The sequence below is a fragment of the Numida meleagris genome, chromosome 6, assembly GCF_002078875.1.
Source record: "Numida meleagris isolate 19003 breed g44 Domestic line chromosome 6, NumMel1.0, whole genome shotgun sequence".
NCBI lineage: Eukaryota > Metazoa > Chordata > Aves > Galliformes > Numididae > Numida > Numida meleagris.
In genome coordinates, this window is record NC_034414.1 from 40,322,521 (window position 1) to 40,342,538 (window position 20,018).

At 46.3% G+C, this 20,018-nt stretch overlaps 2 protein-coding genes across 5 annotated transcripts; both read right to left on the reverse strand.

Moving 5' to 3' along the window:
- LOC110401668 lies at positions 62-9,220 on the reverse strand. 4 transcript variants are annotated; one of them, XR_002440525.1, is made up of 14 exons: positions 8,164-9,220; positions 7,826-8,002; positions 7,162-7,267; positions 6,524-6,646; positions 5,792-6,011; positions 4,811-4,834; positions 3,885-4,007; positions 3,286-3,473; positions 2,328-2,527; positions 1,920-2,011; positions 1,549-1,603; positions 939-1,036; positions 497-769; positions 62-201 (listed from the first exon to the last, which is right to left on the reverse strand). XR_002440525.1 is itself a non-coding variant. In XM_021403026.1 (13 exons), exons 1-13 carry the CDS (start codon positions 8,373-8,375, stop codon positions 558-560), a joined length of 1,830 nt encoding a protein of 609 aa, XP_021258701.1. In that variant the 5' UTR covers positions 8,376-9,220; the 3' UTR covers positions 258-557. The 4 variants fall into 4 exon arrangements, 2 of the variants coding, with proteins under 2 accessions (XP_021258701.1, XP_021258702.1); XM_021403026.1 differs by lacking the exon at positions 62-201 and having other exon boundaries at positions 258-769; XR_002440527.1 differs by lacking the exon at positions 62-201 and having other exon boundaries at positions 719-769; positions 939-1,120.
- On the reverse strand, positions 9,358-19,954 carry TMED8 (transmembrane p24 trafficking protein family member 8). Its single transcript, XM_021403029.1, has 6 exons — positions 19,715-19,954; positions 19,427-19,505; positions 17,933-18,062; positions 16,890-17,031; positions 16,333-16,632; positions 9,358-15,398 (listed from the first exon to the last, which is right to left on the reverse strand). Exons 1-6 carry the CDS (start codon positions 19,806-19,808, stop codon positions 15,181-15,183), a joined length of 963 nt encoding a protein of 320 aa, XP_021258704.1. The 5' UTR covers positions 19,809-19,954; the 3' UTR covers positions 9,358-15,180.

Consider the following 20,018-nt stretch of genomic DNA (forward strand, 5'->3'; position numbering starts at 1 on the left):
CTGTACATTTTCCTAGTCTTCAGCTGTAAACTATTTCCTAGAGGAATAAATCCCATATTACATGCCCTCCCTCTATGTCAGAATCATCCTGGTACTTCAACTCTGAGGAACTTCCAAGCTGCAGCAACAAATCCCATTCTGCTCATCCAAAAAGAGACCAAGCGCCTGAGTCATCTTCAGAGCACCCGAGAAATTCCAGCCCTGTAGGTCAAAAAGGGAAACCTGTAGGTCATGAAAGGAAACAAGAAGCCCGTAACTGTGTTCCTGTGAAGGTTTATCTCGGATCCCATGAAAGTTCTGGCACCCACACCTAGGCACCAAGCCAGAGATATGATAGGGGATTTCTACCAGTCTGATGCTGTGTATCAACTGCCCTAAAAGGGCAATATGCACAGCATACAGAAAGACATTGCAAGTCAGTGATATCTTGTGCCAAGGTAGCATTCAATTCCATATAGAAACCTGGACTGCCACATTTCTGAGACTCATTTATTACCCTTCTTTGTGCTGGCAAAGAGCCCTTGCTGTGCCAGACTCATTCTGGTTATCCTGCATTATCATAGGTCCAGCTGGATCTTCTTTGTGCTGTTGTAAAAGGTTCCAGCACAGTTGGAGCCCCCAAAGACCAACACCATATGCAGGTTATGCTTATTCTTCTTCGCCTTGTCCACATCCATCACATGGGCAGGAGTCAGATCAAGCAATGTGTGGCCAGCTCGTGGCACAGAGCAGAGGTCATGGTGGATCACTGTGCTCCAAGAAAGAGTATCTGAAGTAGAAATGGGTTATCAATAATGGAGGAAAAAAAAGAAAAGAAAAAAGCCACCTACGTTTCTAATGCAAGGAGTGAAACAAACACACCAGACTACACATTCAGAAACACCACTGCAGTCCACCATCACCAAAAGCTATGGAGATAGGGAGGGAGATTCACTCACCTAGGTGAAAAACAAAGGCATCCTGCAGGGCTCCCTTGGCATTGCAGCCTCCACTGATCAGAACTTTCCAGTCTGACACAGCCAGAGCTGCATGAAAACTGGGACCAGAGCAAAGGTGGGGTTGTGTCAGTCAGCAATGGGCAGAGGTGAACAGATTTTCAGCAGCAGACTGGGGGCTTAAGCTGAAGAATAGAAGTTAACTTCTCTTCTGCCCTGACTTGCTGAATAGCCCTGAAAGAGCTGTTAGTTTCTCTCTGCAAGTCATGGCATGAAAAGCACCTCATTACTTCAGGAGCTAACAAAACTTATTCTGCGTTTTGCTATATGGAATGAGATAGCAGGCTTTGGTCTGACTTAAGTCATTGGTCTAACAGGAAATAGCGTCCCTTTCAGATTTCCACTTAGGTAACTAAGTGGTCTGTATTCCCCACAACTTACAAGGACCCGGGCATGGGAGTTTCTGGTCCCACAGCAGAGGGGCCACCCACTGTATTTTGACTAGTGAGACAAAGGTACGCAACTGAGTCTGATCACAAGCACCTTTTAAGCCTGTCTTCACAGAGAAAGGACAGAGGAAGAAAATGCTTCTAGATCTGCAACAGGATCTTACCAACGTGCAGAAGGCTGTCCTGCATGGAGGGGGACTGGTGTATACTCCATGAAACCTGACAGCCAGGAGAAAGGCGGATTAAAAGTCCAAAAAGCACTCCTCGCAGTATTTCTCAGCCTTATAATCAGACAAAGACTTCTAAACTCTGTCATATCAGCCACCTGTACTTTCTGTTGCCCAGCTTCTTCCAGAAAAAGAATGTCTTGTTTTTCCCCATTCCCTGCCCTCTTACCCCCCTACTAACCCAGTTTTCCATCTCCATTGCCTAGTCAGGAACTTTACAGTGTTAATTCTGCCTTTCCATTCTGCAGCCCTCATTTCCCAGTCCTTGCCTTAAAACAGATCTCCAAAGATGGCACAGACTTTCTTACCCAGATCCAAGATGTGCATGTCACTGAGGTAGAGACAAGATCTCTGACCCCCAAATATCAGCAGCTTGTTCTTCAGTAGAGTAGCTGAATGCCTAAGCAGAGAAGCAGCAAATGAGCAAAGCATCTTCAGCATACTCCCTGGTGTGTTAGCCTTTGTTCAGTCTGCCTTGGCTTCTGTTAATGAGCTGCAATAGCTTCCGTCTGCATCCCTCTCTATTCTCAGCCACTGCAGCCCAAGGACAGAGCCCTGTCAGGATTCATGACAGAATATTACTCAAAACATAGCCTTATCTTAATGGAGGAAATTGTGGAGAACAATCACCTAATATTTAGGAAATTGCACTGAGGTGAGAGGGAAGGTGAGGTTGCCTGCTCTATTTTGGAGCGCTGGAGCAAGAGCACTCTCACCCAAGCCTAGGCAGTGGCTTCTCCCCTTCTGAGATGGGCTGGTACCAAATTTCATGTTCTGGATTGAAGACATAGAGCATGTTGCTGCAGGGTCCAACTGCCAGTGATGCGGTTTTAGGGAAAGCCCCTCCAAAGACGAAGAGCTCCTTGCGATAGATAGTTGCACTGTGATAGGTCAGCATTGGCATTCTTCCTTTAGCCTAGGAACACAACATCTGTTGTAAGAAGTGCGTTATTTGCTGCATGACCCATAAGAAAGGGTTCCACATCATGCCATGAGTTCATCAAGTCTCAATATTCATTTTATTGGCTCCCCCATCAGATGTTTGCCATGCAGGCAGACAGTACATCCTTTGCATACACTGTACAACCAGAATGCTATTATGAGAGCAGGAAGTTAACCTCCCACTCCAGCTGTCTCAAAACAAGACAGGGAATGGAAAGATCTCATCCCAGTATTGTTCAGTAAAAGCAGTCTTCTGCTTTAGCCAGGAAAGAGAGAATCCTTAACTGACAAGGCCTGCTGCAAGAACAGGACAGGCAATCTAAAGAGCTTAGAGACCTCACGTGCTCAGAGCAGCACTCTGACTTCAAAAGACCAGTTCCCTGGTATCCAACGTAGCTCTCAACAGCACCATACAGAATGAGACGCCATTTCTCTTTGCTACTTGTGCAGTACCTCCCACCCACCACCTTGATCAGACACAGCACTCTTGCAGCAACCGTTTTTTCCACGTTGTTTCATTCACTTTAGGTATCCCCTCTCTTTTCTGCCAAGCTTGTGGCCCTTCAGCATAGTTGGGTTTGACAGATACAAGAAAGCTAAGCAGCTCAGGCAACCTGCAGCAACAACAGACCCAGACTTCTGGAGTACAGATATCAGTACATCAATTGCCACACTCAGGCAGGACTTGCCACACTTCATGTGCTTTTATCTTAGAAGAGCTGCAGTACTTACAGCCACAAGAAGCCATTTCCAGGTGACTGTGTCCAGAATGTAGATGCTGCTGTAGTCTTTGTCCTCCCTAATGCCCCCAAAAATGTAGATACGCTTGGTTTCTGGGTCATAGGTAGCTGTGTGACCACGTAAGCATGATGGCATTGCGTTTTGTTGCTGGAGACTCACTGGAAGCCAAAAATCGCTGTCTATAGGAGCAACACCAGGCAAATAGTAAGTAGGAAAGTTTAAACATGGAGACATCATTACTTCATAAGCACAGATCTTAATTGGAGGTTCTTTGTTCCCTTTCTCCTGTCTGTTCATCCAGAGCAACATAATCCCTTTACCAATGTGCAAGCTTTATGACAGGCACAGCACAGCAACAGGCAGCATGAAAAGTCTGTTGTGCATCCTGCAGTAACCTTCCCAGCACACTGGGAAAGTGCCTGGAGCGGCATCACCACCAGACACTAACTAGAACTGACTGTGACTGTGTCAGGAGCTGTGGCCCCTCTGCTGCTCCCTCCCCATGCACAGACACCAAAGGACACTCTCCCACTCAATTCATCCTTTATTCCCACCCACCCCATTGCCTTTGACAGCCCTAAACCCCTCACCGATTTCCAGTTTCCACAGAGCATCCTTGCAGGCCTGCTGATCGATGCCTTCTCCGCCAACCAGAACAGCTGTTCTCAGATCACTGAGGCACATGGCATGGCACCACCGTGGGCTGGGGCTGCCTGGGGAGGGGAGAGCACAGCGCTGGGAGCAGTCAGAAGGCACTCCTCAGTTCCCTTAACTGGAGAGAATAAGGCAGCTGAGGGCTCAGAGGGAGGAAAATGGGAAAGAAAAGACTGCAGGTCTCTTATCATTGGGATGGCAAAGGGCACAGCCCCCTGAAGATGATTTTCTGTTGGCTTTGGGGAAAAAGTACTGTACAAGGAGAGTCATCATGAGCAGAAGGAGTCAGCAGAGAGGGGTCTGGCTGGATGTAGGACACATACAGCTGCCACTTCAGAGACAGGCAGGCAGGGGCAGGCTTGGATGCTACTGAGCACCTATTCCCAGAAAGAAATCCCAGTCGTGCTCTCTCCTTGCATTACTACTTGTGAGAACACAAGAGAGGGCTACCAGTAAGAGCTTGTCAATGCCTAAGACATACCAACCTAAAACCTGGAGCTGTTTCCAGAGATATTCCTCCTACTGCTCTGTTCCTCCTCCTTTCCCATCCCAACCCCTGCATTTGGCTGAGCAAGCTAAAAAATCCTTTTTATCAAAGCTTATTCCACATCTTATTCTTTGCCTCAAATGGCTACACACCCTGAAGTGTCCAAGATTCAAAGGGGCTACAGAAGCATATTAGGGAGCCTGACAGTACTGGAAGCACCTACACAATTGCACACAATATATACACACAACGTGCTTGCTATTCCTGATCACTTGGGAGCTAAAGGATCGAACACGAGCAGCCTGTGATGTCAAAGGGAATGGCATCACCAGATGGGTGAAAAGACAAACCAGGGTCTAGAAGCCAGATCTTCACCTTGCAACTCCTCCACCGCCAGATCTGCAGAGGAAACACAGACAGCCCTGTAAAGAAAGCAGCCAGCAGACATATCCTGGGAAATGGTCAGCTCTGTGGTTTAAGTACCCTCCGGCCTTCTTTCCTCAATCCCTCACCACAGAGCTACCTGCTAGCAACAAATAAGGTGCAAGACCAAGAATCCTGAAGAAAGTCTCATCAGAAGCAATGCAGAAGACAGGTAAGAGCAAGGCACATCTCTTCTGACTGCTATTATGCTGTCACTGTTGCATTTTACATTGCTGATGAAAAGCTCATTCACCCCTCACTACATTTGTCTTTGTACGAAGCAAGTCCCAGTAAGTGATTTCACATGGTAACCATTGAGCTGCTGTCAAATATTTACACACAAGCTTGGTCACGCCTTGGAGCTGACTTGAAATTCACACTCCAGAAGCTAAAGGTTTAATTCCCAAAACCCTTGGCAGCTACCTCCTCACTACTGAAAATTAAGTACAATTATACTACTAATATTTACATCAATTTCTTCTTTTATCCTTCATACTTCAATAATAAACAATGTCTTCTATGGACCAAATGGTATGCTCATGGTAGAGGAACAGACAGACTAATGGAGAGGTTACAGAACATAGTGGTAGGTTACCTTCTTCTGCCTCAGTTTGCTCGTTTGTAAGACAAGGCTAATGGTACTTGCCCTCATTTATAACACTTTTACTCATATGAAGAGATAAGGCATATTATGTTACAGTACAGAGTACTGGCACTAAAAAGTGCATCATGTTCTATATCCTTTTCCCAATGGACAAAAACTGCTCAAGCAGTTTATCCAGGGCTAAGAAGCAGTTCTCTGTACTTTACCAGGCACAGACAAGCCCAGCCTTTGGAGGCATACCAAGAAACACAGTGGAATCTGTTGCCATCAGCAGTGGGAGACAGTGCAGACAAGACCCATAAAATACACCCAGAAGCTGCCAGAGTTACCTTCTACGTCAAGCTCTCTCTCAGATGCTCTGGGTTCAAATAAAATTTTCCTGGGCTTCTTGGGGCGGACAGGACTCTTCTTCCAGGCGTCACTGGGCCCCATCTCATGAGGTGGTGGCTTCAAGGTGCAGGGTACCACCAGGCTCCTTAGTGGTGTGTGGAAGTCCTTCCTGCCAGGCCAGGAAGTTCCTGCAGCCATCTCAGAGCTCTGACTCTTAACCTGTGACAAGAGCCCTAGTCAAAGCAGTTATGAAGAGAAAGACCTGAGGCTACTTTGAATTTGTCTATAACAGGCCCAGAGACAAGTTTCATGTGGCAGCTGTTTTCAGGCTTGCTTTCCTGTTTAGTCAGGGTCAACATGCCAACAACATCAGCTGCCAAACATGTACCAAGCCACGCAGTTGCCCACTGCTATATGCCCAGCCAGCAGCCTGCTTTCAGCTACTGGCTGCCACAGGCAAGCTCATACAAAGGCGATCAGAGAGGCAGAGGGGCATCAGTGCCAGTCATCAAGTGGATCAGTGATCCCATCAGGGGCTGTTAAATTCAAGCCCTTCAAAGATATTAACCAACTTCTGTAGCATAAATGAACCTTTGACTCCAAAACCTGCTTAGCCAGGTATTTGCTAAGAGAAAGGCAGCAAGTGCTGCTGCTAGATACAAACTGAGCAGTTTCACATACATACTAAGGAGGAGTGAACTGATGAGAGGAAGGACCCAGTGCACACTTACGGCAGTAGGATCCTCTAGGTCCTGATCAAGGGGCCCCTCATCAGCAGGGAGCACTGGGGACTGGGTGGTCTCTGGGACCAGAAATGAGTGGGCGGGCGTACTGCTGGAGACTCCCCGGAGCAGCTGGGACAGAAGCAACAATGGGTGGTGTTAGAACAAAAGTCCATGCAAACTGTCAGCCACAGAAGGTGAGCATAAATATGTATTGCAAGGGACAGGTTCCCTGCAAGGGAATAGCCCAAATCTTTCTGGGTTAATCCAACAAAATAAAAAAAAGGAAAACAAAGCCAGACAGTGAAAAACACTAAATCCAAGGACTTTAGCACACTGTAAAACAATCATTCATGTACCACAAATACAGGAGAGTAGAATTGGAAGTGAGCCATTCTCTGCTGCATATCTGCTGCAATACGTGAGGTGTTTTAGCAAAGTTGTGTTTAGTGAGTAGGACTGGAATATTAAGGAGGGCTGAGGTTCAGACCAGACATGCATTAATAGATTTATGCAACGTGGCTCTGCCTTCAAGTAGCAAAGAGAAGAAATATAAGGGGATGGGAAAGGAAGTTTAAAGTTCAGAGTTGGCAAAGCTGAAGTGGTTTGGAGCCCAGGAAAGGAAGAGAGGTTATCACTTCTTTCACCTGTCCATGGACAGTCAGGACAAGCTTCACAGGGTTGCCTTCATCCACTTTTTTCAATGAGGCCATGAGAACATCTGTCCTCCAGTCACCTTCCCACACCAGAGACCTGCACAGAGCATCACGGGTTCTCAGCCCACAGCTGGCATCAACCATTGAGGAATTCTTGCTCCTACACTTGCTGGTAGCATCTCAAAGCCAAAGAATACCAACTCTGAAAGCAGCTGAAAGTTAGAAACATCGCAGGAAGCTCTAGAGAGTAGCTTATGTTTGGGTGTACAACTGTTACCTCATGATACAAAGCAAGGCAAGGGCCGTCTCTGATTCTCTTTCACACTATTATGGATGAGATGTGAGACAGAGGTCTAGGAAACTAACACCATTTCTAAGAGGTAAAGGGGTATTCTTTCCTATCTAAATAACAATCATACTAGACAGTTAAGATTTTCTACTCTAAACAGATTCTTCTACAGAATCTGCGATAGTTTTAGTATAAACAACGCACCCGTGGCACTTGGTTATGCCCCTGCTGCATTCACCCTTCCCAGAGCCATCCCAGGAGGCTCTGGTCTCTTCCATATAAAGCCATGGAAGGGAGGGAAAAGCAGGGTGAAGCACCCTACAGGGCAGCCCAGCAACACCCACCAGTGCCCTATCCCACTGGTACCTGCAGGCAGGCCCCAGTGTGCCAAGCTGCTGCGCCCCAACGCCTGGTGCCACCAGCACGTCCACCGCGATGCTCGTGTCTGGGGAGTAGCAGCTCCAGTCACCCAGGCTGAACACCACCAGCTGCCTGGGCAGTGGCAGGGGCAGCCAGGCTTGGTAGCCCATCTTGCTGGACTGGCTGGGAGGAAGAGTAAACAAGAAAACATAAAATCAGAGAAATATCAGGAAGGCTCAAAAATATCCCAGGGAAGTGTAGGAAATATAGCGGTAAGCCTCCCTCTCGCTCCCCGGGGCAGCAGCTGCCCGTGGAAGGCAGCCCCGGGCCGGGCCGGGCCGCACCTGCTCAGCCGTCGCGGCGGCTCCTGCATTGCCCATAGCACGTAGAAGGCGAGGTCGCTCTCCCAGGCGGCACCGCCCGCTCCCAGCCCACCACGGGCAGCGGGGCCGCGGCAGGCGGGCAGCATGGCTGGCGGGAGAGAAAGAAAAGCGGCCGTGGGTCGCTGCTGTGAAGGTGCCGGAGGCCGGCGCAGCTGTGGGCAGCCGCCGGCCATCAACCGTCCCCGCCCGCTTCCTCCCTGCGGAGAGAACCGAGAGGGCCGGCTGGCCAGTGCGTGTCGGGAGCGTCCAAGGCCCCGGGGCCGCGACGGGACGAAGAGCAACCGTCCCTGAGAGCTACACTGATACCAGCGACAGGACTAGAGCGGCCAAGGGAACCGTACTCCATACACGGCTTTTAAGTGGTCTCCTGGGTATACTGGGCCAGCACTGCCCGCTGCCAGAAAGACCAGATTGGTCCTGCTGCAGCTCAACTGCAAAAGGTACAGAAAGGCTGGGAAATAATGTTGTGAAATGTCACATCACTTCCCTGCATCCCCACCAGGTTGTTTAATTGTCCTCTTGGCCACATGCCCAAGCCATGACAAACGGCAGAGATCCATAGCGACCTAATGGCAATCAAATAGCTGTACTGCTATTTCTTTTCTGTGCTCTTAAGAAGAGACAAAGTGTCTTTAACTCGGCAGAGCCACCTATCCCTTTGATCAACTCTCTGTATGATCGCTTCTGCCCATCAATTATTTTGTAGAAATGCTCGGGGCAAGCACGAGAAGAGAAGAGAGACATCTGAACTCATGCAGCACTTGCCCTGCTGGGTTTTGAAACAACAAATGAGAAAGCATCCACAGCTTTAGCCTGGCTATATAGCCTGGCTACTTGCTTGTTCCTCTCTAGTTCTTCAGACATTCAGTATAAATCCAGGTGTTGCAGAAAATTTGAAGAATAATAAATATAAAAAAAAAAACAACACTTCAAGTCACTTTAACAGAGAATGTCCTAGCTAGAGCAGTGATCACTAGCTGACAACTGAACATTTTCCCTACTCATTTGCAACTAAAATGTCCAGTATACAGCAAAGTACATTTGGAATAGTTGCTGTTTCATCGCTCATAAAAATAAGTTTCATTGTATTTATGTTTTTTTGGTAAATCTGTATTTCACTTTCTCGTATGAAGACACTATCTTTAAACAGAAAAGTTGTGATTGCATAGTGAAAAGTTTATTTAAAGGGAATAACTTTCAATATAATATTACAAATCAGCCACAACACATCAAATATAAACAATACAAACCAAGCCTAGAAGGAATGCAAGCACGCTATAAATATGTCTTCACATGTGCCCTTCAGCAATAGATTCAGTGCCATATCTTGTTAAAGTAACCTCCCTTTAGAACTAATTTCTTCAGGAGATGAAAAGCAACAGGCTGGTACAGACAAATGAATTTTGAGGTTCTAGGACATCAAATATATTCACATCACATAAGGACTTAGACAGCTGTCACAGTTTACAAGAATATATGTCTGGAAAAAAAAAAAAAGGATATGAACACCTACAAGACACTCTCCACTGAAAGACTATGCTAGCAGCTTGGAGCAGGGACTCAAGAGCAGATTGCTTCACTTTGAGGAGAGCAGTTAGTCACTCAGACATCCTGGAAGTTACAGGTAGATCATCTCCAGCTGTTTAGTTTCCAAGAACAGCTCCTAAACTTAAAAGTCAGGCAAAGCCTCTTTAGCTTAGAGCCTAATGGTTGGCATCTAGCTTCTTGCCTAAGAGACTTCACTCACCAGTCCAGATGGGCTTAAACCAGATAACCCTTACTGACCAACCACAGATCATAGAATCATAGAATGGCCTGGGTTGAAAAGGACCTCAGAGATCATCTAGTCTCAACCCCCCTGCTGAGTGCAGGGTCGCCAACCACTAGACCAGGCCGCCCAGAGCCACTCAGATCCATCCATTCAGCCTTGATGTTCTATCTTGAGCTGCAACAGCATAAGTGTTTTGGAATAAAATGCCAGAGACCCTTTGGAGGCAAAAGTAGAATGGTTCCAAAGGAAATTCTTCTCCTAGCAAGATGTCTTTGAACTCTGCAATTTGATGTTTACTCTAAAACTTTAGTTAAGTGTTTACTAACTTATCTAGATAAGTGACTTCACACTTTGACTCCTGCTAAACTTGTGGCTTCTTTCACAGCCTAATTAACTTATGTATTTGACAAGATCAGTTCAGTTTTCCCTTCTTCCAATTCAGATGTTATGCTATATCTACATGACATTAATCATCACATCCATTATTATCCCAGAAACAAGAAATGGAGAAAGTAATTTCACTTGCAGATAAAAAACACCTTTGTTGCTTTGATCTCTCATCCAATCTCAATACACGTAAGCACACACCACTCAACACTGAACTCACTTTGGTAAAATAATGAATGGCCATGAGGAATGCTATCTATGTCTGTCTGCTGTTTCTCTGGTCCTCAGGCTTAGCATCAGAATATCAGAAGGAGTAGTCCTCTGGTGTTCCACAATATTTTGCAGCAGCTTATGAGCAACAAGGCAGACTAATGAACAGCTTAAGCCCTCAGGAACAGCTTACCACGGCTCTCCTTGCTTGATCTTAGTGCCTCCTCTCTGCTCAGAGAGAAATAAGGAAAAAAAACCCTTGGATTAATGACATCTGTGGCTCTTACTTCAGACATGCTCCTTGCTCCTAAGGCACCTTGTGATAAATCCTCTGCAAAGTGTACTAGGGAGCAGTGAGGCAAGAAGGAAGGATATAAGCAGTGGGGATAAAGTGAACTCAATTAGAGATTAATTCTCTACCCCCAGTTCCCAGCTCACAAGAACAAGTACCTCTCAGCAACTAGGCATATGACAAGGGTCACCTCCAGCCCATCCCACCAAGTCCAGCAGCACAGCTGGCCCCACTGCAGGCCATACATGGCTACATGCACACAGTTACAAGGAGACAGTCCACAGGATAGAACCGAAAAGAAAGGAGCTTGGCAACCTTTCAGGCTGTTGCATAGTAACTCAACTTTCATCTTAGTACCTCAAGACAGTCAATTAAACTCTTTCTCTCCTTAAGCACAGTTTCAACTTACTGTTCATGTAAGTGGCTCAGTGGTGGTATTAATGTACATAACTGAGTCCCAAATATTACTTTCCAAATAGCCTGTACCTGACACCAATAACCTTAAACATGAATCCATCCGACAGGCCTCCAGAGTTGGTTAGCAAATTAAATCAGTACAAGCGGTGCCTGATTAAAGCAATTTCAACTCAGTGCTCAGTGAAATGCATACACTTTCAACTCCTGCTGCTACACTACTGCTAATGGAGAAGAATAAGATAAAACAATGGATAGCTTATTACCTGATTTGACATTAAAAAATACCCAACAGATTGTTACCATTATTATAAACAATTACACAACTTAATTTTTAGGCAAATCCTACGCTACAGGATTGTTTTATGCCTCTGGCTGAACATGAAAATCTTACTGTTAGACCTAAGTTATACTCGAAACAAACCAGAAAACAATTCTGTGCTTTCACAAAAGCAAACCTAATTAAAAAAAAAAAAGACTGTTTTGCAAAATGTAGAAGAAGCTTATTCCTTAATTGAGCTTTTTGAATTTTTAGATACAATCTACTGGAGGAAGAAACGTATTTTTAGAACTGATCTGAGATCTCCCTTCTGGAGAAAAATTGGGAATTTTCTTTTCTCAAGGATTAATTTCCCTATCTGAAGTGAAAATACCTTTTACATTCATTTTTCATTCTAAACTCAGTATCTAGTTCCGCAGGCTTACAATTAAAACAAGAACGGCTTCCACCACAGCCTCAGCAGACAGTGGGATTAGATACACAAGTCCAGGATACATAGATAGCAGAAAAAAAGAACACAAGAAATAAGGAGATTACTTCTTTGAACCAACTATGAGTTCAATTTCGAATGCAAATGGCCACTGTTTATCACTAGCCACAGAGCCAAGCTAGTGGATTTATCCGAAAATGAATAAAGACTACATATCCTTCCAAAAAGAAGTCGTCACTTAGATAACAAATGATGCTTCAATACCTGAGAAACATTTATGCGATGTGGAAATTAAAGAATAAACAAAGGGTAATTATCCCATAAAACTGTGAAGCTCCTGTTTCCTACAGATGAAATACTCTATGCCTAAAACTGTTTTGTGTTCACAAGAGATACCACATATTTCTGGGAAGAAATATGTGAAATAATACACACTAGACACTTTCAGTTCCACCACAGCAGGTCTATTTATGGGCATAGTGTGTTTGCAGGGCAAGCACATGTGGATTGGGATAACCTGCCAGATTCAATGCTTATGTTAAGTCCATGAGGCTAGGAGATGGGGACAGTTCCAAACAAATGACCTGAGCCTCATTAAAAGCCTCATTAAAAGGCTGGTCCACATTTCAGAAAGCTAAAACTGAGCAGTAGGATCACCATCTACAAGGCAATTTATCACTATTATCTTGATAACCTGCACATACTATTTGTTTCAGTAAGCAACCAGAACTGGTAGTGAAGCAGGCCTTCTTCACCTCTTACAAGATGACAAAGCATGATTTGAACCACAATATGATCAAAATACAGACAGTGAGAGGGGAAGTGGCAGTAAATTAGCAATAGGGAGGCCACATTATAGGAGAAACATTTATTTAGAGGTGATAACAGTATCCCACAGTAAGCTGTGAAACTGAGGATCAGTAGTTGTAGAATATTTATCCTACATACAGGTCAAAATTCCCTTTGTCATAAATAAATCCTAATTAGAAAGTGGATCAGGTGCCACACAGTGTCTTATACATTAACCAGCAAGTGCACACAGGGCCCTGCAGACTACATCAGAAAGGACCAAAGGCAGTCAGTGCATTGAGCAGCGCTGACATTTTTGGTCAGACAATGAAAAGTCACCTTCTTCTTAGTGTCTAAGAACTCGATAGGCAAAGGGTTAAAAAAAAAAAAGGGGGGGTGGGGAGAGCCCTATGCAAGTTGCTCAGGCCTCATTCAAGTGCTGTACGAAGGCCACAAAAGATGGTCCTTCATCGCCCCAAGAGGGGAGAAAGGAAGGAATAATATTCCCCAGGCTGCTAAATTAAAGATCACTTTACTATTGCAGATATAAAGCCTTACTGTTCTACCTCCCTGTAAAGGCTGCCTTGTGTTTCCCTCTGCTGAGGGACAGCTCAGCAGCTCCCCTGTGACCAGGTTCTTTCTCGCTCTTTTGAGAAAGGCTTCCAACTCAGGGCCCAGGGTAGCACCAGCTCTGCTCCTTACCCTGACCAGCTCTGCTCCCTGCCTGCTCACCCAGGGAGCAACCATGTTCCAATCAGTTTTCTGGCTTTCCTTCTTCCTGCTCCAAGCTTGGGCTGCTTTACTAGAAGCTTCTCTCTCACACACACCTTTTTGACCTACTAAGTGCTCTAGGGCAGTGAATAAGTAAGCAGAGATAGTTAGAAGAGAAGCCTGAACATGAAGAAAATTCCACAGCATTACAATATAGCCTTGAGATAAAATATGCAGCCCTCCTAGGACAATGAAATCTTTGGCTTCAACTACCCCAAAATCATTTTCTTCATCATTCCCTCTCGATAGAAGGAATGGATCAAATAGAGGTGCTTTACCTGGAGGATTTAAAAATAAAACTCAGAATTCTACTAGCATCACTGTGCAAATAGCCATTCTGTGTCTCTGCAAAGAGGTATCAAAATGTAAACACGTTACTATTCTTAAAAAGAGCATGATTGTATGTTAAAAGTATTAAAATAAACAATGGTTGCTGATAAATGTGATTTAAAACTCATCTCTGAAGGATTAATTTAATCCTTGTTCAACTACCAATACTCAAGCAGGGAGCGCCATCGCTAGCCACTAAAACATGCCAAGGAACTCCATCCTTCACCACATGATCAGGGCTAACAACAGCCTTGCTCATTCTAGTTTACAGCAAGGATCAGGTAAATTCCACCTCTTTTGAGTTTCTGTTCTTTTGCAACAATACGTTTGTAACAGCAATAGCAGCTGAGAAACTGTGCTTCCCTGGGGAGCATCTTCCTTCCTTTATATGCTATTACCCAGCTGGCAGCAATACCAGTGAACCAACATGCTGCTACTAAGAAACATTTCCTGTATATTTGTTTGTTATATCCCAACCTTTTCATATTTATTCAATACAGCAGTAAACCATTTCTTCTGAATTACATCTGGATTACAGAAAAAACTTTGTGGTCGCTGGAGTTTTAATCATGATTTTTATATCCCTGTAATCTACAGATGCAACATCCAATTCTTAATCCACAGGAAAATCTTCCTATGAAGTTACATTTGTGCACTCCAATCCCCAGCCCCACGCTCTGTTCTAACACATGGGTACCATAGGCTGGGGCTGGCTGTTGTAGCATGGCCATGCCATCTGCACTGGCTGCCACTGGCCATGCTGCACCTCCACATAGAGGAATGAAGGAAGCGCTGGCAGCTGGTGACATGTAGTGGGTAAGTGATAAGATTATTAGTGGTTAGGTGACAAGCCAGACATGTTTTTTGTTTTACTGCAGCTGACAGCTGCCCTCTAGTGATCCAGATAGAGCCTGAAGAATTACTTACAAAACAGCAACAGATGAAGAATATTTTGATTTCATTTTGTATCACTGCAACAGAAAGAAATCAAGACCAGCTGCACCTGGCCTCTGGGCATTTACTGGCTGCAACGAAGGCCCAGCACTATACCTACAGACAGCAGGACTCCCAAAGTTTCATAGAAATAACAGCTGTCTGTAGACAACCAGTCACAACCACCTTTCTCCACCGGGACAGCTGGGAAGGAGGGTGTGGGGAGAAACCAGGTTGTGTCTGAAGAGTTGCTAGCAGAGTTGTGCCTTGGTTCTGTCACATAGAAGTGCCCATCAGGGAGTATCAGGGCTGGGTGGCAGCCTGCTATGCTCACCACCTCCTGTCTGCCATCCCTGCCCCTTCCCATCCCTTCAGCTAGTGTAAAAGACGTGAAAGAACAGAGTCTTATTGCGGAGGAGAGAGTACGAGTTATCAAATTTCAGCAGGTAGATGCCCTCGCCTGGGTAGTCATGGCTGCCTGCCTGCACCTCCCGATGGCTGTCCCTTCGATACACAGGCATGACTTCTCCATAGCGGTTCCGCAGATAGCATTTGGAGCCCCTTTCCACGTCACCAACAGGGGCAAGTCCTGAACAGGAAAGAGGAGAAAATTAGGAAAGCATCAGTTAAGCTACTAAATGGCCCAAAAAAAGATAAACATGACCAGAATATAGAGGCATGCAGACATGGGGAGGGCTACCTATGATAGCATTACATGTAGCATCTGCCCTGACCTCTGCTAATACTACCTACGAAGCCCAGCTTTTCTTACTGTGACAAAAAGACATGTTGAGAATCAGTTCTCTTTGCAATACTAACAAAACAGAACATAGTTGCCTGCCAGCCTGGCCTACTCTCCCTGGACTTACCTTCTAGACAGTTCACTCCTCTTATATATGCCACAACCAGGTCTACTTAAGGAGGTCCAGTGCTACTGACATGGAGCAGAGGAAAGGTGGGAGAGGTCTTCGCTATAACTTCACTGTGTTTGTACATCCTCAATTCACTCCGAGTAAATTCCTCATATACGAACCTATACATTTTGGAGTACTCGCAAGATTGATTTCAGACACCAAACCCCAGCTGCACTGGTCACAAATATACTGAAACCACAGAATAGGTAACATGTGTTTCTGGAGTACAAAGACATAAATAGTAGTCAGGAGGAGTTAATGATACACTAGGACAATGTAAAAACAACAAAAAAAAGAACATTTTTGTTATCATCTACCACCAAAAATTTCTCAGCTAGGAAAGCTTGTTATCAGCTCAAAGAGTGACTTCTTTATTTTTTCAATGTATTAAATTTCAAAAATGCTGTTGGAGGAGGACAGCCGCTGACTAGTGCTGAAGCAGGAAGGGCTAACCACTTTCTCATTTTAGCCTAACCAAACACCAAAAGGCTGCAGAGATAGCAAGCGGACTGGGTAAGCCAAGTAGATTGAAATTACAGCATCTGACAAACATTCTCAGGAGCATGGCAACAAGCACCACAAAATAACACTCATGAGGTGCGCGCCAACCTTCAATTTCCTCTTCCTCCTCTTCATCCTCCTCATCACTGGATTCGCTGACCTGCACGGTAATGGCAGTGCTAGTAACAGTGGTCCAGTCAAAATAGACTCCAAATCCAATGTCATAATCATCTGTAGCAAACTCCCAGCAAACACGTTTCCCATCAGGATGGGTTGGCACACGGACTGTCACCACCTCGCCTCGTTTCACCACCATTCTAGCATTCTTCTCCTTTCCCATCTTGGCTTTGAATTCCTTCATCTTCCCCATGGTCCATGTAGTAGGTGGAGCCAGAGGGGGAGGCTGAGCTGAAACAAGGGGAAAAGATCATCAGCTCATCTTACTACTGGCTGAATTACCATAAATAGCTTCACTGTTTTCAGATAAGGCTCTTGTATTCTGGAGGCGGATATCAAGTTTTCTCACAACACTAGCAAGGAGCCCACATTTTGAGAAGGAATCAGCAGTGCCTCCAATGCAGCCTCTACCAAGGCAGGCAACTGGCACCTAAAAAAAAAAAAGTGGCCATAGAGTATTAAACAAATTATGTCCTTTCAGGCCTCACCTTTTCTCTGCTCCCCAAGGAGGTCTGCAGTTTCCAGCTCAGCTGAAAGGATATCCACAGCACCAGTATGATCTGACTGAATCATGACTATATCCCCTGCTCCTTGATGTATGTGGTACTTGGTCATTCGAACAGGAGCTTCCTGCACAAAGCACATACATCCAGTCACAAAGATTATAATGGTAAGAAAGTCCCCAGATGGATTTACAATAACTCAGTAGTAATTCAGGCTGAAGTCAAGTCAGACCCTGCAGAAGCTTCTGTTAGAGCTAGAAAGAAACATCTTGCTCTGAGGCACCTCACTGCTTTATTTTCCCCACAGCACCAACTCCAAAGTCACATGCTGCATTAATGTCAGAAACCACACATCCCTTAGCCTCCCCAGGAGTCTCTGGGCAGGCACATGTTTCCATCTTCCTGAGAGTTGTCATCTTTCAGCAAAGCAACAGCCTCACAGATGCAGCTGACTGCTCCTGGAAAGCAATCCCAAGATGCTGCCTCTCTAGGGAGAACCTTTCAGCTCCGTCTGCATCTACACTGCAGCACAATCACGCTGGCATCAACTGCATCCTAGGTAAAGGTCCATCTGGTTTGTTGGGGCCAGCCCTCTCTCCACTTATGAAAATACACGGCTCCTGAGGTGTGTGACACTGGCACAGGTTTTCCCAGCTGAATTTGTAATACAAACAAATTGGCCACTCAACAAAAGAAACAAAAGATGGCAGATTCCCTTCCACACCTTATTCCATAAATATGCATTAAGGGAAACCCCAGAAGACCCAGACAGGAGGCAGAAGGTGAGAATAACCTTGAAACCTTGGCAAACCAAAAACTGCAAGGAAGTAAGGACTAGCAGAAGACGCAAGAGAGATTTTGCAAAGCAAGTGAATTACTTTTACCTCTCACTAACATATGCAAGATGTAAGTGAATCAATGTTATTACTTAAAGCCTCACTCCCACAGTCATTAAGCATAGAAGTAGGGTGGAAGAAATGCTGCTGGACCTCCTTTCTTTCTTTTAGATGTCAGAAACACCCACCTACCTCTTTGGTGGATTGGATTTGGTCAGGCAGCTTCTCTTCAGCTTCAGCCACTTTCTGGTCATCCAAAGCACAACTATCTTCCTTTGAATCCTCTGTCACATCCGCACTCACGGGTGACCCCATCTGCGACCTCTCAGAGGAAGAGAGGACCACAATTCAGCACTTACACTCAGGTCACAAGCAGCAGAGCTCAGCTGTGAGAAGGATCATTCCAAGGCAACCAGAATTCAGAAGGACAGAGGCACCGAGCATCCTGCAGTTAGTGCCTGACACCTGTGCGGGGAGCCCTTCACACCCCAATTCTGCCCTCGTCACCTCATGAGGATCTTCCATACCAGACAGAGGAAGCAACTTCAGAGAGATATTCCATATTTAATGTCCTTTAGACAGCAGTAACTCACTACACACGCTCAATAACACCGCACTGAGCATAGAAATCAGCAGCAACTTTCTGCTCAAGAAAGGACACCTCCTGTTATGCCAGCTACTACATGACATCAGAGGACAACCAGATCAGTGAAAAGACTCAAAACAGTTTTGAGAGCCATCCTGAAAGTGCCCTACCACAACCTTCCCCATCAGCAATCCCAAGAAATACAGACAACACACAGGTCCCTCTGCCATGTTCAAACATGCTGCAGAGACAAGCAAGCTGTACACCACACTACAGCAGCACATCCAACATAAAGAGGACCAAATCCCACTCTGTGATGAGAGGGACATATAAGAACAAAAAGAAAGGTTTAAAGAAGGAAAAGAATGAGCAAGAAAGGAAACGTTCCTGGCATTCTATCTCTGATGAAGATTTTTTCTCTAAATTACTGTTAAAAAAAAATCCTGTCACTAGGGAGAAATAATCTCATTAGCAAGGGATCAGACTACCAGTCTGGTGTGGAATAGTTAAAAAAAGGCTGCAGCTCAACTCAGACACATTCCATGCTGGATCTAAACAGGAGACTAGAACAGGGCAAACACAGCTCACGTTACCAAGAGCAAGCTTTACAAGCACATCTACAGCATTCAGTCAATTCCTCCTCAAGCAGCCTTTGTGGATCACCCTTTTTGGACCCCTTCCTTTCAAAGGAGATTCAGCATACACAGATTCATCAGGTAACACCCATGAGTATCCAGCAACTACTTTGGCCTTTCTTCTCACAGCTTATGTTCATTCCTTGGAGAAAACTGGATGGCATAATAAAGAGTTATTGGCTATGAGCTACAAAACCTTCCGGGGTTGACTCCAGCCTGATCGATTCTGCAGTGTGAACAGGTGGGCCACGAGCTACACTTAGTTATTTCTCAGGCTTTAAAACCTAAGCCCGCAGGGACAGCTGCTCCTACACCGAGTCCAACGTACGCGGCCCGAAAGCAGACAGCTTGGGCTCCAGTCCCGTCCCTCGGGACGCACAGGGGCAGCTCTCGCACGGGGAACGGCACAAGGCAAAGCACACCGCTTACGCCCGCGGGGCACCGAGCGCACAAACGCTTTCCTACCCGCACGGCGAGGCGCTGCGCTCCGAGCCATCACCCCGCTGCTCCGCGGGCTCCGTCCTCCGGGCTGCGGCTTCATTTTCTAACGACAAACAGAACGCAGGGAGATAAATCGCTTTCAGTCTCTGAGAACACGCCGACAGGAGGGCACGCAGGCAGCGTTCAAACGAGGACCCCCGCGCTCCCCGCCCGCCCCCGCGGAGCCCGCACGGCCGGAGCGCAGCCCACGCTGTGTACCCATGGCGCCGCCCCGCCCGCTGCCGTCCCCCGGCCCCGCAGCCCGGCCCGTACCTGATGAGAGCTCAGCGCCGCTAAAGCCGCCCGGCGCCCCGGCGGCCGGGGGCTCGAACCGGGAGCCGGCGGCGGCGGCCAGTACGTCCGACATGGGCAGGGCCGGCGGGCGCGGGGCCCAGGGCGGCAGCCTGCCGCGGCGGAAACACCCGAGCCGAGCCGAAACGCTGCGCCCGCCGCCGGCGGAAAGAGCCGAGCGGAGAGGGAGGCGGAAAGAGCCGAGCGGCGTGCGCGCGGGGAAAGGGCCCCGCCGCGTACCGAGGCTTTAGTGTCCCCCCCCGACAACGGAGCCAATCGACAACGG

What these genes read in the sequence shown, in the direction of transcription:
- TMED8 (XM_021403029.1), bottom strand. Translation starts at nt 19,808, where the DNA reads ATGTCGGACGTACTGGCCGCCGCCGCCGGCTCCCGGTTCGAGCCCCCG. An exon ending in CGCAGCGCCTCGCCGTGCGG is followed by an intron (nt 18,063 to 19,426) that starts GTAGGAAAGCGT and finishes TTCCTCTGAGAG; the next exon opens with GTCGCAGATGGGGTCACCCG. An exon ending in CCTTGGGGAGCAGAGAAAAG is followed by an intron (nt 16,633 to 16,889) that starts GTGAGGCCTGAA and finishes CCCTTGTTTCAG; the next exon opens with CTCAGCCTCCCCCTCTGGCT.
- LOC110401668 (XM_021403026.1), bottom strand. Translation starts at nt 8,375, where the DNA reads ATGGCCGGCGGCTGCCCACAGCTGCGCCGGCCTCCGGCACCTTCACAG. An exon ending in ACCTAGAGGATCCTACTGCC is followed by an intron (nt 6,012 to 6,523) that starts GTAAGTGTGCAC and finishes CTCTTGTCACAG; the next exon opens with GTTAAGAGTCAGAGCTCTGA. An exon ending in CATGCACATCTTGGATCTGG is followed by an intron (nt 1,604 to 1,919) that starts GTAAGAAAGTCT and finishes CCTGGCTGTCAG; the next exon opens with GTTTCATGGAGTATACACCA.